The sequence below is a fragment of the Pongo pygmaeus genome, chromosome 20 (assembly GCF_028885625.2).
Source record: "Pongo pygmaeus isolate AG05252 chromosome 20, NHGRI_mPonPyg2-v2.0_pri, whole genome shotgun sequence".
In the NCBI taxonomy this organism is placed as follows: Eukaryota; Metazoa; Chordata; class Mammalia; order Primates; family Hominidae; genus Pongo; species Pongo pygmaeus.
Window position 1 is genome coordinate 41,210,180 of NC_072393.2, and position 15,955 is coordinate 41,226,134.

Here is a 15,955-nt window from a genome sequence, read left to right on the forward strand (position 1 = left end):
AGAACCCCCACATGTCCCCGTCCCATCAGCCCAAGGATCTGGCATAATGTTTTTGTGCTTCATGTTTATTTTAAGAGAGTATTGGGGAGCGGTCTGGTCTCTCAGGGATGGCGCTCTGTCGGTCTGTATCTCGGTAGGAGTTGGAATGAGGTGCAGGGTGGGCTTCAGGAATGGCTGGATCCAGGTATCAGGTTGCTGACTGTCATGATTCGGGCTCATTTGTAATACGGCCTGTGTGTGTTGAGGTCGCTGTAGACATCCGACCTCTGACCCTGGAGCTCCTAAAGGAATGGGGGCCATCAGTGGAAGGGACCCACCAAATAAAATCCAGCCTTCTCCCAGTGGCCTGCAATGCCCCTGGCAGCTTCTTCAGCCTTATAGCCATGGAAGAGATCCGGATTTTATTCAAGTACATTCAATGTTCCCCCTTCTCTGCCTCATCAGTGTGCCCCAGCCTCAGGGTCCCTGCGTGTGCTGTTCCCTCTGCCTGGAACTGTGTTCCCCTAGATCCCCTCTCCCTCCAAGTCTCAGCTCACGTCACATCCCCAGAGAGGCATTTCTCAATTTCCCCTCTGTAGTTTCTTCCCCCCACACTCCAGCCACTGTAAAAAAAAAAAGGCCTGTTTATCTCCTTTACTGTGCCTCCCAAAATTATTTTATTTGTTCATTTGCTTCAAGTTTGTCTCAATTAGGATATAAACTCTGTCACTGTGTCCCCAGCATCTAGCACTTATAGGTACTGGACACATCCACAGAGGGAATGAATACATCCGGGTAATGCTTTGCCCTAAAATTTCACTGCCATCAGTAACTGGAAAGGCTCCTCGGTCTTCTGGATATCACAGAGCCAAACCTGAGATTCTTAGACTTCACAAAGAAACTTTTATCCACAAGTGAGGTGAATAGGCAAAGCTGGTTGCAGACAATATATCAGACTTCACACAGCAGTATTCACACTTGGGGTAGGGGGAGGATCTATGTGGCCCCCAGGGGCAGGCCTCAGACAGAACCCTAAAATCATATATAATGACTAGTCTGGGCGTGCATTCTTCAGGGGAGAGGTCTGAGAGGATCTCATGATCCCCTAAAGGGTTAAAAAGGAACATTGACAGAGAGGGGGATAGATGACTAGATTCTCTTGTATACACCATAGTTTTTAAAAAAGAGCTTCAGCCAGGCATGGTGACTCATGCCTATAATCCCAGCACTTTGAGAGACCGAGGTAACAGGATCTCTTGAGCCCAGGAGTTTGAGACGAGCCTGGGCAACATAGTGAGAACCTATCTCTACTTTAAAAAAAAAAAAATTAAGGCCGGGCGTGGTGGCTCACACCTCTAATCCCAGCACTTTGGGAGGCCAAGGTGGGCAGATCACGAGGTCAGGAGATTGAGACCAGCCTGGCCAACATAGTGAAACCCCATCTCTACTAAAAATACAAAAATTAGCCGGGTGTGGTGGCATGCACCTGTAGTTCCAGCTACTCGGGAGGCTCAGGCAGGAGAATCGCTTGAACCTGGGAGGTGGAGGTTGCAGTGAGCTGAGACCATGCCATTGCACTCCAGCCTGGGTGACAGAGTGAGACTCCATCTCAAAAAAAAATTAAAGTAGAGAAAGAACGAAGAGCTTCAAGAATACTCAGCCAGCATGGTTGCTTGTGCCTGTAATCCCAAGATTTTCGGAGGCTGAGGTGGGAGGATCACTTGAGACCAGGAGTTTGAGACCAGCCTGGGCAACATAGTGAGACCCCTGTCTTTTTTTTTTTTTTTTTTGAGATGGAGTCTCACTCTGTCACCCAGGCTCACTGCAACCTCTGCCCCCTGGGCTCAAGCGATTCTCTTGCCTCAGCCTCCCGAGAAGGTGGAATTACAGGCGCATGACACCATGCCCAGCTAATTTTTGTATTTTTAGTAGACATGGGGTTTCACCATCCTGGCCAGGCTGGTCTTGAACCCCTGACCTCCTGATCCACCCACCTCAGCCTCCCAAAGTGCTGAGATTATAGGTGTGCGCCACCATGCCTCGCCAAAAAGAATTTTTTTAAATTATAAACAACACTTACACTGCTCTCAGATTATATGCACAATTTTGTATTTTTTGTGTAGATTTTTCTGAGGAGTCCAGATTTTCTTAGTTTCTCAAAGGGACGCATGGTCCTCAAACCCAAAAAAGAAATTCTAGGACTCCTCTCTTCAGAGTTACCAAGGTAGGGCTGAATGACAGTCTCTGCCCTACTGAGAACATCTCCCACAAATCAGTCATCCTAGGGCTGGGTTTCTTCCAGAAAATTCCTGGCCTGACTTCTGGCAAGGCCTGTGCTTGCACTTACAAAGGCAAAGCCACTCTTTTTTTTTTTTTTTTTTTTTTTAACTCTTCATGCTTTTTTTTTTTTTTTTTTTTGACAGAGTTTCCCTCTTGTTACCCAGCCTGGAGTGCAATTGCGTGATCTTGGCTCACTGAAACCTCCGCCTCCTGAGTCAAAGGATTCTCCTGCCTCAGCCTCCCAAGTAGCTGGGATTACAGGCATGTGCTACCACGCCCAGCTAATTTTGTATTTTTAGTAGAGACAGGGTTTCACCATGTTGGTCTCGAACTCCTGACCTCAAGTGATCCACCTGCCTCGGCCTCCCAAAGTGCTGGGATTACAGGCTTGAGTCACCGTGCCCAGCCCCACTTCACACATTTTAAGCTGACCATAAGCTTCTGGTTGATCATTCGGCCCAGTTTTGGACAAATGTCCCGTGTGCCTTCAAGGTTTGGGGTGCTTTAGGCAGAGTGGCTTTGAGGTCCCTCTGATGGCATGAAGGAGTATCTGGGGCAGATATCCCCAGCAGGAGTGAAATGTGAGGAGGACAGTCTGGTTTTCTCACCTGATAAGGCGACTCAGTCTGAGTGATACGCTGTTTCCGGGTCGCTGCTGGAGGTGAGGGGTGTTGTGGGGTGCAGAGACAGGCAGAGTGGTGAGTTGAGGGTGTTTTGTCATTCCAAATCAGCACCTCCATTACCATCCCTTTGGATGTTTGAGATCTGGGAGTTTACCCAGCCCCCCACCCCCATCTAGGCAAGTCCTCAGGATGTCCCCTGCTAGCCCCACTCACCCTCTGCAGCCCCTCGCCCCTGAGGGACCAGCCGGCCCAGGAAGTACACGGCCAGGGCAATGAGCACTGTCAGCACCAGGTCTCCCAGCACGATCCCTGCCAGCACGCCCGGGCTCACCGTAGAGCAACTGCAATCTGCAGCACAGGGGTCAAGGGAGGTCAGTGTGTGCTGGGAACTGTGGGGAGGGGGTCAGCAGCAGGGAGGTTTGGAAAGGGTGCAGGAGAGACGGAGACAGGGAGGTCTCTGGGAGGTAGAGAGAGGGATTGCTGGGTCTAGGCCTACCGCTCTGGGCCTGGGCCTGGACAGGATGGAGACCTGAGGAGGAAAAAGAAGGTAAACTGAGGCACAGAGTTATGACGGAGGTCGGGGAGGCAAGTTTAGAAGTCAGGGAGGGTGGACCCTGACAGCCAAGAGGTTAGCAAGGGGGAGAGTGTGTCTGGCGGGACTCGGGGCTGGCGTCTGGGCCACCGGACTATGTGCGTTACTTCTGCACAACTTGTCCTGTGGCAACACCCTTAGATGTCTGTTCTCCCCTGCTTATAGCGGACGACAAAACTTGGGGGCTTGGGCTCTGGGAGAAACCCACAGGCTTTGGAAGGCTGGGGACCTGCTCCCATCCCAACACCCACTTTTGGTTCTCTCGTTCCACCTCACTCCCTGCCCTGCCCCAAGCTGAGCCCAGGGACCCGGGAGGCAGCCACGGAAGCCCCCAACTCACCACCTACAGCCAGCAGGAGAGGCAGGAGCAGGAGCCTGCTGCAGGGTTCAAGTCCCCCCATGAAGCCGGATGCTGCTGGACACCACAGTGTAAGGGCCGGTGGGATGTGGCGCAGCGTCCAGGCAAGTGAAGGAGGAAGTCTGAGGCGGGTGGTGGCAGAGGGGAGGAGGGGACAGGGGAGGAGAGACAAACAAAACCCAAGAAAGAATCAGGCCCAGTCACCCAGGGGCCATGCTGCAGGCCCCCAACAACTAGACGTGAAGGGCAAAAGGTACATGAAGTACAAACTTCACCTCCATCCCCAATCAGGGGTCAGACATCGTTTTAACAGGAGGGTCAGTGTCATGACCTTCCTCTGGCTGATTGAAACCAGCTCTGCCTCTTCCTGGCTGGGCAACCTCGAGCAAATCACTCAATTTTTTTTTTTTTTTTTTTTTGAGATGGAGGTTTTCTCTCTTTGCCTAGGCTGGAGTGTAATGGCAGGGTCTCGGCTCACCGCAAACTCTGCCTCCTGGGTTCAAGTGATTCTCCTGCCTCAGCCTGTCAAGTAGCTGGGATTATAGGCACCTGCCACCACGCCCGGCTAATTTTTTGTATTTTTTTTCTTTTTTTTAGTAGAGACAGGGTTTCACCATGTTGGCCAGCTAGTCTCAAACTCCTGACCTCAGGTGATCCACCCGCCTTGGCATCCCAAAGTGCTAGGATTGCAAGTGTGAGCCACCGCACCCAGCCCCAACCTTTCTGAGCCTCAGTTTCTTCATCTGTAAAATTGGGAGTAAAACGGGACCTATTTTTTAGAGTTGTGGGGATTAAATGAATTAAAGTTCCTAGACCAGGATCTGACACTTGTCAGCTTTTTGAAAGCATCAGCTATGATGATGATGATTTAATCATCAGAACCTTGTGCTGTTTAAAGGATATTACAAGAGCCATCAGCATGTGGGCACTAATGACATGCAGGCACTCTGTCCCAAGCGTTAAATCATTCAGTCCCCGCAATGCCCTTCTAGGGCACACGCTCTTATCATCCCCATAGTTCAGAGAGGTAGAGACACTTGCCTAAGGCTGCACAGCAAATCAAGGTGGAAATGGAACCCAAGACCCAAAAGCAGGTTTTTGACTAGGGGAGAGTCAGGGGGAAAAACAAAGATGAAAGATGGGGAAGGAGAAAACAGCGGCAAAGCTGAGAAAGAAGGTGAGAGTAAGGCAGTGGCACAGACACAGAGGCACGGCTGGCGGCTTGGGGAGAGGCAGGTGGCTGGCTCTCCTGCTGAATGAGGAAGTGGCTGGGAGCAAGGCCCAAGGGAGGCCACCCCAAGGAGACGGGGACTTCTAACCCCCAGCTGGAGCCTGGGGCTGGGGAAGGAGGAACCTGAGGTTAGGGTGCTGGGGGATGAGACAGCTGCAGGAAGCCCCCCTCCCCCATCCACACGTCACACCCACCGCTCCTTGGGCCTGGGCTTAGGAGAAAAAAGGGGAAACTGGATTCTGGTCACAGTGCAGATGCCCAGTGGCCCATGGGGGAGGGGAGGGGAGGAGATTTGGAGCCTGGAGGAGGGTCAGGTCCCAGCTCAGCCCACGGTCACCACTGTTCAGGCCTGGCTGAGTCCCGTCCCTTAAAAACCCAAGCCTCTCCCATTGTGTCTAGAGCAAGCATGGAGGGAACAGACCCTGTAGGTCCTCCCGGGCACACCAGGCCACCTAATGTGTTGGAGCAGAGTGGGCGAGGGGGCAGTCAGAGACCAGAGGAGGGCTCTGAGCCAGGAAGGCCCTGACCTGACTCAGGGGTTCACAGGTTCCCTCCGGCCGCATGTGGGGAGCAGACTGTGGAGGCAGGGCCTGGAGCAGGGAGGCCAGGCTGCTGGGATATTTGTGAGGATATTGTGAGGTCTATTAGAATAATGCCTGGTTGAGTTCAAGACCAGCCCGGCCAGCATGGTAACACCCCATCTCTACTAAAAATTAGGCTGAGCGTGGTGGCTCATGCCTGTAATCCCAGCACTTTGGGAGGCTGAGGCGGGCGGATCACGAGGTCAGGAGATCGAGACCATCCTGGCCAACACAGTGAAACCTGGTCTCTACTAAAAATACAAAAAATTACCTGGGTATGGTGGCGGGCACCTGTAGTCCCAGCTACTCAGGAGGCTGAGGCAAGACAATACCTTGAACCTGGGAGGCGGAGGTTACAGTGAGCTGAGATCGCGCCACTGCACTCCAGCCTGGGCGACACAGCAAGACTCTGTCTCAAAATAATGATAATAATAATAAAGGGCCAAGCGCGGTGGATCACGCCTGTAATCCAACACTTTGGGAGACCAAGGTGGGCGGATCCCCTGAGGTCGGCAGTTCGAGACCAGCCTGACCAATATGGAGAAACTCCATCTCTACTAAAAAATACAAAATTAGCCTGGCGTGGTGGCGCATGCCTGTAATTCCAGCTACTCAGGAGCCTGAGGCAGGAGAATCGCTTGAACCCAGGAGGCAGAGGTTGCAGTGAGCAGAGATTGCACCATTGCACTCCAGCCTGGGCAACAAAAGCGAAACTCAGTCTCAAAATAATAATAATAATAATAATAATAATAATAATAATAATAAACTTTCACTCCTGCTCTAAAACTTACCTTGGTTTCTTACTCTGCCTTATGCCCCTTGGTCAAATTCTTTTTTGAGGAGGCAAGGATTGAGGTTGCTGCAGACCCCTATGGATTCACTGCTGCGAACATACTTCGGTACCGTGTGACTTGGGTATGTTCTACTGCTAAAAATTAGTATGTCCAGTCTCGAGTTCTCAGCTCAGTTTGATAAAAATCCTCCCTCAGCCAGGTGCAGTGGCTCACACCTGTAATCCCAGGCGTGATTTTGGATTTGGGGACTTTAGGAGACCGAGGAGGGTGGATCACCTGAGGTCAGGAGTTCGAGACCAGCCTGGCCAACATGGTGAAACCCTGTCTCTACTAAAAATACAAAAAGTAGCTGGATGTGGTGGCAGGCACCTATAATACCAGCTACTTGGGAGGCTGAGGCAGGAGAATCGCTTGAACCTGGGAGGCAGAGGTGGCAGTGAGCCAAGATCACGCCATTGCACTCCAGCCTGGATGACAAGAGTGAGACTTTGACTCAGAAAAAAAAAAAAATCCTCCCTCAGTCCTTCAGCATCAGCCTCCTAGTCTCATCCTCCCCACTTCAGCCAGGCCTGGGCTATCCCCAGAAGATAGTCTCCAAGCACCATCCAGTCATACGGATGTGGCCATAGGGGCTGGAATCAGGGTCCTAGAGCCCCACCTTTAGTTGCTGAGATGTGGGAAAGTCCAAGGGGTCCCCAAGGAATGGACTCGGGTGGTAGCAGACATCTGTGGGCTATGTGGGCTCTTTACTAACCAGAAGTGGAATATTTCAACATTTTAGCAACCAACACAACTGTGCTGACGCAGACCACAGGTGGCAGGTCTGGGCTGGCCTCTGGGCTAGAGGACGGATAAAACACTCTCTTTGGTCAGGCATAGTGGCTCACACCTGTAATCCCACCACTTTGGGAGACTGAGGCGGGTGGATCACTTGAGGTCAGGAGTTTGAGACCATCCTGGCCAACGTGGTGAAACCCCGTCCCTACTAAAAAATACAAAAATTAGCCAGGCGTGGTGGTACACATCTGTAATCCCAGCTACTCAAGAGACTGAGGCAGGAGAATCGCTTGAACCTGGGAGGCAGAGGTTGCAGTGAGCCAAGATTGCACCACTGCACTCAAGCCTGGGCAACAGAGCAAGACTCCGTCTCAAAACAAAACAAAAAAACCCTCTCTCTTTGGATAAAGGAAGAAGCTGAGATTCAGGGCACCCAGCAACAAGGCGCTGCCCCAAGACACTGCCAGACTCCTGGAAGCTGAGCTGAGGGCCTTCACACAAGATCAAGAGGTGAGTGTCTCACCCTCTCTGGGCGGCAGGCCAAGAGTCTCTAATTCTTTTTTTTTTTTTGAGATGGAGTTTGCTCTTGTTGCCCAGGCTGGAGTGCAGTGGCACGATCTCTGCTCACTGCAACCTCCACCTCCCGGGTTCAAGCAATTCTCCTGCCTCAGCCTCCCAAGTAGCTGGGATTACAGGCATGTGCCACCATGCCCGGCTAATTTTGTATTTTTAGTAGAGATGGGGTTTCTCCATGTTGGTCGGTCTGGTCTCGAATTCGCAACCTCAGGTGATCCGCCTGCCTCCACCTCGCAAAGTGCTGGGATTACAGGCGTGAGCCACCGTGCCCAGCTCTAATTCTATTGTTAAAAATAGGCTGGGCACGGTGGCTCACGCCTGTCATGCCAACACTTTGGGACACCAAGGCAGGCATATTACTTGACCTCAGGATTTCAAGACCAGCCTGGGGTCCAGGCGTGATGGCTCAAGCCTGTAAATCCCAGCACTTTGGGAAGCTGAGGCAGGCGAATTGCTTGAGCCCAGAAGTTTGAGACCAGCCTGAGCAACAGGGCAAAATCCCAGCTCTACAAAAAATACAAAAATTAGCCCAGCATGGTGGCACCCACCTGTAGTCCTAGCTACTCGGGAGGCTGAGGTGGGAGGATCACCTGAGCCTGGGGAGGCAGAAGCTACAGTGAGCTTTGATTGCGCCACAGCAGTCCAGCCTGGGCCACAGAGTGAGACCCTGTCTCAAAAAAGAAAAAAATTAATTAATTTAAAAATCAGACAAATAGCCTAATTTTTAAATGACCAAAACATTTGAACAGACACTTCACTAAAGACGAGACGTGAAGGCCGGGCACGGTGGCTCACTCCTGTAATCCCAGCACTTTGGGAGGCCAAGGTGGGCAGATCACCTGAGGTAAGGAGTTTGAGACCAGCCTAGCAAATATGGTGAAACCACATCTCTGTTAAAAACACAAAAATTATCTGGGCGTGGTGGCAGGTTCCTATAATTCCATCTACTCAGGAGGCTGAAGCAGGAGAATCCCTTGAACCCAGGAGACAGAGGTTTCAGTGAGCCGAGATTGCACCGCTGCACTCCAGCCTGGGCAACAGAGCAAGACTCCATCAAAAAAAAAAAAAAAAAAAAAGCCAGCGTGGTGGCTCACGCCTGTAATCCCAGCACTTTGGAAGGCCAAGGCAGGCAGATCACCTGAGGTCAGGAGTTCAAGACCAGCCTGGCCAATATGGTGAAACCCCATCTCTACTAAAAATACAAAAATTAGCCAGGCACGGTAGCAGGCATCTGTAATCCCAGCTGCTTGGGAGGCTGAGGCAGGAGAATCACTTGAACCTGGGAGGCAGAGGTTGTAGTGAGCCAACATCGAGCCATTGCACTCCAGCGTGGACGACAAAAGTGAGACTCCATCTCAAAAAAAAAAAAAAGAAGAAGAAGAAGAGACATGAATGGCCAGGAAGCCTGTGAAAAAGTGCTCAGCACTATTAGTCATTAGGGAAATACAAACGAAACCTCAGTGAAATGTCACTGCACACCTACTCAAATGACTAAAATTAAAAAGACTGACCCTATCGAGTGTCAGCAGAAATGTGGAGCAGTTGGAAATCTCAGACACTGCCAGTGGAAATGCAAAATAGAGCAACCACTTTGGAAAATAGTCGGTTGTTTCCTTTAAACATTCTGCAGTAGCTCACACCTGTCATCTCAGTGCCTTAGGGGACTAAGGTGAGAGGATCTCTTGAGGCCAGAAGTTCAAGATCAGCCTGAGAAACATAGCAAGATACCATATTTACAAAAATTGTTCTTTTTTTTTTTTGAGACAGTTTCATTCTGTTACCCAGGCTGGAGTGCGGTGGCACGATCTCAGCTCACTGCAACCTCCGCCTCCTGGGTTCACACAATTTTCATGCCTCAGCCTCCTGAGTAGCTGGGATTACAGGTGCCCACCACCACGCCCGGCTAGTTTTTTGTATTTTTAGTGCAGGCGGGCTTTCACCATGTTGGTCAGGCTGTTCTCAAAGTCCTGACCTTTGGTGATCCACCCTCCTCGGCCCCCTAAAGTGCTGGGATTACAGGCGTGAGCCACTGTGCTGGCCTAATTTTTCTATTTTTCATACAGATGCTTTCACCATGTTGGTCAGACTGATCTCGAACTCCTGACTTCAACTGATCCGCCTGCTTCAGCCTCACAAAGTGCTGAGATTACAGGCGTGAGCCACCCTGCCTGGCCCAAATTTTTTTTTTTTTTTTTTTTTTTGAGACGGAGTCTCTCTCTGTCGCCCAGGCTGGAGTGCAGTGGCATGATCTCGGCTCACTGCAGCCTCCCCATCCCAGATTCAAGCGATTCTCCTGCCTCAGCCTCCCAAGTAGCTGGGATTACAGGCATGAGCCACCACACCTGGCTAATTTTTGTATTTTTTTAGTAGGGACAGGGTTTCGCCATGTTGGCCATGCTGTTCTCACACTCCTGGCCTCAAGCGATCCTCCCACCTCAGCCTCCTAAAGTTCTGAGATTACAGGCATCAGCCACCATGCCTGGCCCCCAAAATTGTTTTAAATTAGCTAGGCGTGGTGGAGCGCACTTGTGGTCCCAGCTACTCAGGAGTCTGAAGCAGGAAGGTTGCCTGAACCCAGGGATTTGAGGTTGCAGTGAGCTATCATGGCACCACTGCACTCCAGCCTGGGTGACAGAAGGAGACCCTGTCTCAAGAGAAACGAAGGAAGAAAGAAGGAAGAAAGGAAGGAGGAAGAAAGGGAGAGAGAGAGAGAGAAAGAAAGAAAGAAGGAAAGAAAAGAAAGAAGAAAGAAAGAGAGACAAAAAGAAATAAAAGAAAAAAGAAAAGAAAAGAAAAGAGGCTGGGGGCGGTGGCTCATGCCCATAATCCCAGCACTTTGGGAGGCTGAGGTGGGCAGATCACGAGGTCAGGAAATCCAGACCATCCTGGCTAACACGGTGAAACCCTGTTTCTACTAAAAATACAAAAATATTAGCTGGGCGTGGTGGCAGGTGCCTGTAGACCCAGCTACTCGGGAGGCTGTGGCAGGAGAATGGCGTGAACCCAGGAGGCGGAGCTTGCAGTGAGCCGAGATTGCACCACTGCACTCCGGCCTAGGCAACAGAGTGAGACTCCGTCTCAAAAAAAAAAACAACAAAGAAGGGGATGTGTGATATGTTCAATGATATTAGGGAACCCACTGAATCTCTAGGAGGGCCAAGAAATCAGTTCCTGAGCTACACAGATCAGATCCTACTCCTGCCTTGGGGAGCAAACACCTCAGCTCCACTGCTAAAGCGATCTGGGACCTTCTGTGAAGACTTCTGTTATTTGCATCAGACACTGGGGGAAGTTTGGCAGTTTCTAAGGAATTAAACACAAACACACCATACAACCCAACACTCCCACTCCTAGGTATTTACCAAAGAGAAGTGAAAACGTGAGTTTATACAAAAACTAGTACCATATACGAATAGTGGCTTTGTTCATAATTGCCCCAAACTGGAAACAACCGAATGTTCTTCAGTGGATGAATGGATAAACAAGTTGTTTATCCGTTTCTTTGAGATCCACACGGTGGGAATACTACTCAGCAATAAAAAGGAATGAACTATTTTTACTTATCTTTTTATTGGAGAAAGGGTCTTGCTCTGTTACCCAGGCTGGAGTGCAGTGGTGCAATCATGGCTCACTACAGCCTCAACTTATTGGGCTCAAGCGATCCTCCCACTTCAGCCTCCCAAGTAGCTGGGACTATAGGTGCGCACCACCATGCCCAGCGAATTTTTATATTTTTCATAGCGATGATGTTTCGCCGTGTTGTCCAGGCTGGTCTTGAACTCCTGGCCTCAAGTGATCCTCCCGCCTCATTTTCCCAAAGCTCTGGAATTACAGGTATGAGTCACTGCACCTGGCCCCACCAATATTTTTTTCTCCCCTTCTTCTATAGGTGTGAGCCACCACATCTGGATTTTTTTTTTTTTTTTTTTTTTTGAGACGAAGTTTTGCTTTTGTCGCCCACGCCAGAGTGCAATGGTGCAACCCTTGGCTCCCTGCAACTTCTGCCTCCTGGGTTCAAGCGATTCTCCTGCTTCAGCCTCCTGAGTAGCTGCGATTACAGGCATGCATCACCATGCCCAGCTAATTTTTGTATTTTTAGTAGAGACAGGGTTTCATCATATTGGTCAGGCTGGTCTCTAATTCCTGACCTCAGGTGATTTGCCAGCCTCAGCCTCCCAAAGTGCTGGGATTACAGGCGTGAGCCACCATGCCCAACATCCTAATTTTTATTTTTATTTTTATTTTTATTTTTTTAGAGATGTGGTGTCACTCTGTCACTGAGGCTGTAGTGTAGTAGCAGGAACATAGCTCACTTCAGCCTCGACCTCCCAGGCTCAAACAATTCTCCCACCTCAGATCTGCAAGTAGCAGGGACTACCGGCAGGCGCCACCATGCCGGCTAATTTTTAAAATTTTTTGTAGAGATAGTGTTTCACCACCTTGCCCAGGCTGGTCTCAAACTCCTGAGCTCAGGCAATCCACCTGCCTTGGCCTCCTAAAGTGCTGGGATTACAGGTGTGAGCCCCCTTGCCTGGCCACCCCTTCTTCTACTGAAACAGAATTTGTAGTTGGGCATGAGATTCCCTAGCCAAGAAGGTGTCTCTCATCCTCTTTGGAGCCTGTTGGGGCCATGTATCTGTTTCCTGGCAAATGGAACTTGGGAAGAAATGATGCGGGCAACTTCCAGATTGTGTCCCTAAAGTCAAAGAGTATGCTCTCTCCTTTTCTGCTCTTCCTGTTGGCTGGAATGTGGCCCTTATTCTGGCTGTGAGCACCCACTTTAACCACAACAGCTAACATTTTAAAGGCTTTTTAAGTAGAATCCAAGTAATGCTTGATGGTTTCATCAATTGTGGTTCATTCATAACACAAATGCAGTCATGGCCAGGCGTGGTGGCTCATGCCTATAATCCCAGCACTTTGGGGGGCTGAATTGGGAACCTCAATTGTGGCCAGGAGATCAAGACCAGTCCGGGCAACATAGCGAGACCTTGTCTACGAAAAAAAAAGAACAAGAACAAACACATCAGCCGAGTGTGGTGGTACATGCCTGTAGTTTCAGCTACTTGGAAGGCTGAGATGGGAGGATCACTCGAGCCCAGGAGATTGAGGCTACCATGAGTCATGATTTGATTGGGCCACTGCACTCCAGCTTGGGCAACAAGGACAGAGCAAGACTCTGTCTCAAGGAAAAAAAAAAATTAAGAACTTGCCACAGTGGCTCATGCCTGTAATCCCAGCACTTTGTGGGGCCAAGGCAGGAGGATTGCTTGAGGTCAGGAGGTGTAGACCGGCCTGGGCAACATAGAGAGACACTCTCTCTACAAAAAAATTTAAAATTAGCCGAGCGTGGTGGCACACACCTACAGTCTGAGCTACTTGGGGGGCTGAGGTGGGAAGATCACTTGAGCCCTGGAGGTCGAGGCTACAGTGAGCCGAGATCCCGCCACTGCACTCCAGCCTGAGTGACAGATCGAGACTCTGTCTCCCAAAAAAAAGAATTAATGGCCAGGCGCGGTGGCTCAAGCCTGTAATCCCAGCACTTTGGGAGGCTGAGGTGGGCAGATCACAAGGTCAGGAGATCGAGACCATCCTGGCTAACACAGTGAAACCCTGTCTCTACTAAAATTACAAAAAAAATTAGCCGGGTGTGGTGGCGGGCGCCTGTAGTCCCAGCTACTCAGGAGGCTGAGGCAGGAGAATGGCGTGAACCCAGGAGGCGGAGCTTGCAGTGAGCGGATATCACGCCACTGAACTCCAGCCTGGGCGACAGAGTAAGACTCTGTCTCAAAAAAAAAAAAAGAATTAACATTCACCAAAAGATATCTTAGAATGATAATGTGGCTGTATATTTAGATCCATATTTTAAAAGATCATTATTACTTAGCGATATGTACGTCCTACAAATTTGGGAAGTGAAATAAGAAGACGTCTGGAATGTGTTAAAAGCAATCCAATAAAGAAGAAGTAGGTTCAGGTAGAGAGGGAATAAGATTAGCCACGAATTGACAATTATCAAAGCTGGCAATAAGTCTATGGGAATTCATTATACGGTTCTCTCTACTTTTGTGTATGTTTGAGATTTTTTATTAAAAAAAAAGATAACCATTAGAAAATGGTTACAGAGTAGGAGAAGAAATTTGTAACACATAATACAATGAATCTGAACATATCCTGCAAACATAAATAACTCCTTAAAAACAAACAGCAACCCCCAGAAGAAAAATTGGCAAACTCAAGTAGACACTTAATTAATTAATTAATTTTATTTTATTTTATTTTTTGGAGACAATCTCACTGTCACCCAAGCCGGAATGAAGTGGTACGATCTTGGCTCATTGCAACCTCCGCCTCCCAGGTTCAAGCGATTCTGCTGCCTCAGTGTCCCGAGTAGCTGGAATTACAGGCACGTGCCACCACACCTGGTTAATCTTTGTATTTTTAGTGGAGACGGGGTTTCGCCATGTTGACCAGGTTGTTCTCAAACTCTTGAGCTCAGGCAATTGGCCCGCTTTGGCCTCCCAAAGTGCCTGGATTACAGGCATGAGCCACTGCGTCTGGCCAATTGATTTATTTATTTGAAACAGGGTCTCACTCTGTTACCCAGGCTGGAGTAGAGTGGCATAATCCTAGCTCACTGCAGCCTCAACCTCCCTGGCCTAAGCCATCCTCCCACCTCAGCCTCCCAAGTAACTAAGACCATAAGTATGGGCCACTATGCCCGGCTAATTTTTAAATTTTTTTAGAAACAGGGTCTTGCCCAGGCTGGTCTCAAACTCCTGGGCTCAAGGCGTCCTCTGGCCTTGGCCTCCCAAATTTCGGGGATTGCAGGCATGAGCCACTTCAAGCAAGCACTTCAGAAAAGAGGAACTCTAAATGGCAATAAAGGTGTGAAAAAGGTGCTCATCCTCAGAAGGAGAACGAACATTAAAACAATGCAGGGCCTGGTGCGGTGGCTCACGCCTATAATCCTAGCACTTTGGGAGGCTGAGGTGCATCACCTGAGGTCAGTAGTTCAAGACCAGCCTGGCCAACATGGCGAAACCCTGTCTCTACTAAAAATACAAACATAGCCGGCATGGTGGCACATGACTGTAATCCCAGTTACGAGGCCGTGGCAGGAGAATTGCCTGAACCCGGTAGGCAAAGGTTGCGGTGAGCCAAGATTGCAACACTGCACTCCAGAGTGAGCGACAAGAGTCAGACTCCGTCTCAAAAAACAGACAAAACTAGTAGCACGAAACCACTCCACACCTTTCCCTCTACCCCTAGAAATGTCAAAATTTTCAAAATCCAACACTACCAGATGTGGTGAAATGTGGAGCCACAGAAAACTTCATACACCTCTGAAGGAGGCAGAGGGGTTGAACCACTTTGAAAAACAGTTTGGCACTTTATTTCCCAGGGACCCAGAACTTCCGCCCCTATCCGTATCTGAGAGAGATGGGTGCAATAGATGCCAGGAGCCTTGTGTAAGGATAGTCACTCTATTTGTAAAGCCACCCTATTTGTAAGGCTTTTCAAAGGAAACAACCCAAAGGCCCATCGCAGGAGAAAGGATACATACCTTGGGGCATATCTCACAATGGAATACCGTGTAACCATGAGAATACATACCCTAGATCCATCTGCCACAACATGGATTTATCTCTCAAAGATAATGTTGAGTGGAAGAAGAAAGAAGCCGAGGGCATGGTGACTCACGCCTGTAATCCCAGCACTTTGGGAGGCCGAGGAGGGTGGATCACCAGAGGTCAGGAGATCGAGACAACCCTGGCTAACACGGTGAAACCCCGTCTCTACTAAATATAAAAAAAATTAGCTGGGCATGGTGGCAGGCACCTGTAATCCCAGCTACCCGGGCGGCTGAGGCAGGATAACGGCGTGAACCCGGGAGGCGGAGCTTGCAGTGAGCTGGGATCGCACCACTGCACTCCAGCCTGGGCGACAGAGCGAGACTCCGTCTCAAAAAAAAAAAAAAAAAAAAGCCGCATACAAGAGTATATACAATATGGTTCCTCCTTACATAGAGTTAAGAAATAGTCCAAATTAGACTACACTGTTTTAGGAAGCATACATGTAAGGCAACATTATTATTATTATTATTATTATTATTGAGACGGTCTCGCTCTATTGCCCAGGCTGGAGTGCAGTTGCCCGATCT

The 15,955-nt window shown here is 49.6% G+C and overlaps 1 protein-coding gene across 2 annotated transcripts; it reads right to left on the reverse strand.

Annotated features, from left to right (window-relative positions):
- Positions 1–49: 49 nt before the first annotated feature.
- On the reverse strand, positions 50–3,953 carry TYROBP (transmembrane immune signaling adaptor TYROBP). 2 transcript variants are annotated; one of them, XM_054462284.2, is made up of 5 exons: positions 3,815–3,953; positions 3,379–3,411; positions 3,096–3,230; positions 2,868–2,911; positions 50–281 (listed from the first exon to the last, which is right to left on the reverse strand). In XM_054462284.2, exons 1-5 carry the CDS (start codon positions 3,873–3,875, stop codon positions 216–218), a joined length of 339 nt encoding a protein of 112 aa, XP_054318259.1. In that variant the 5' UTR covers positions 3,876–3,953; the 3' UTR covers positions 50–215. The 2 variants fall into 2 exon arrangements, with proteins under 2 accessions (XP_054318259.1, XP_054318258.1); XM_054462283.2 differs by having other exon boundaries at positions 59–281; positions 2,868–2,914.
- Positions 3,954–15,955: the final 12,002 nt, after the last annotated feature.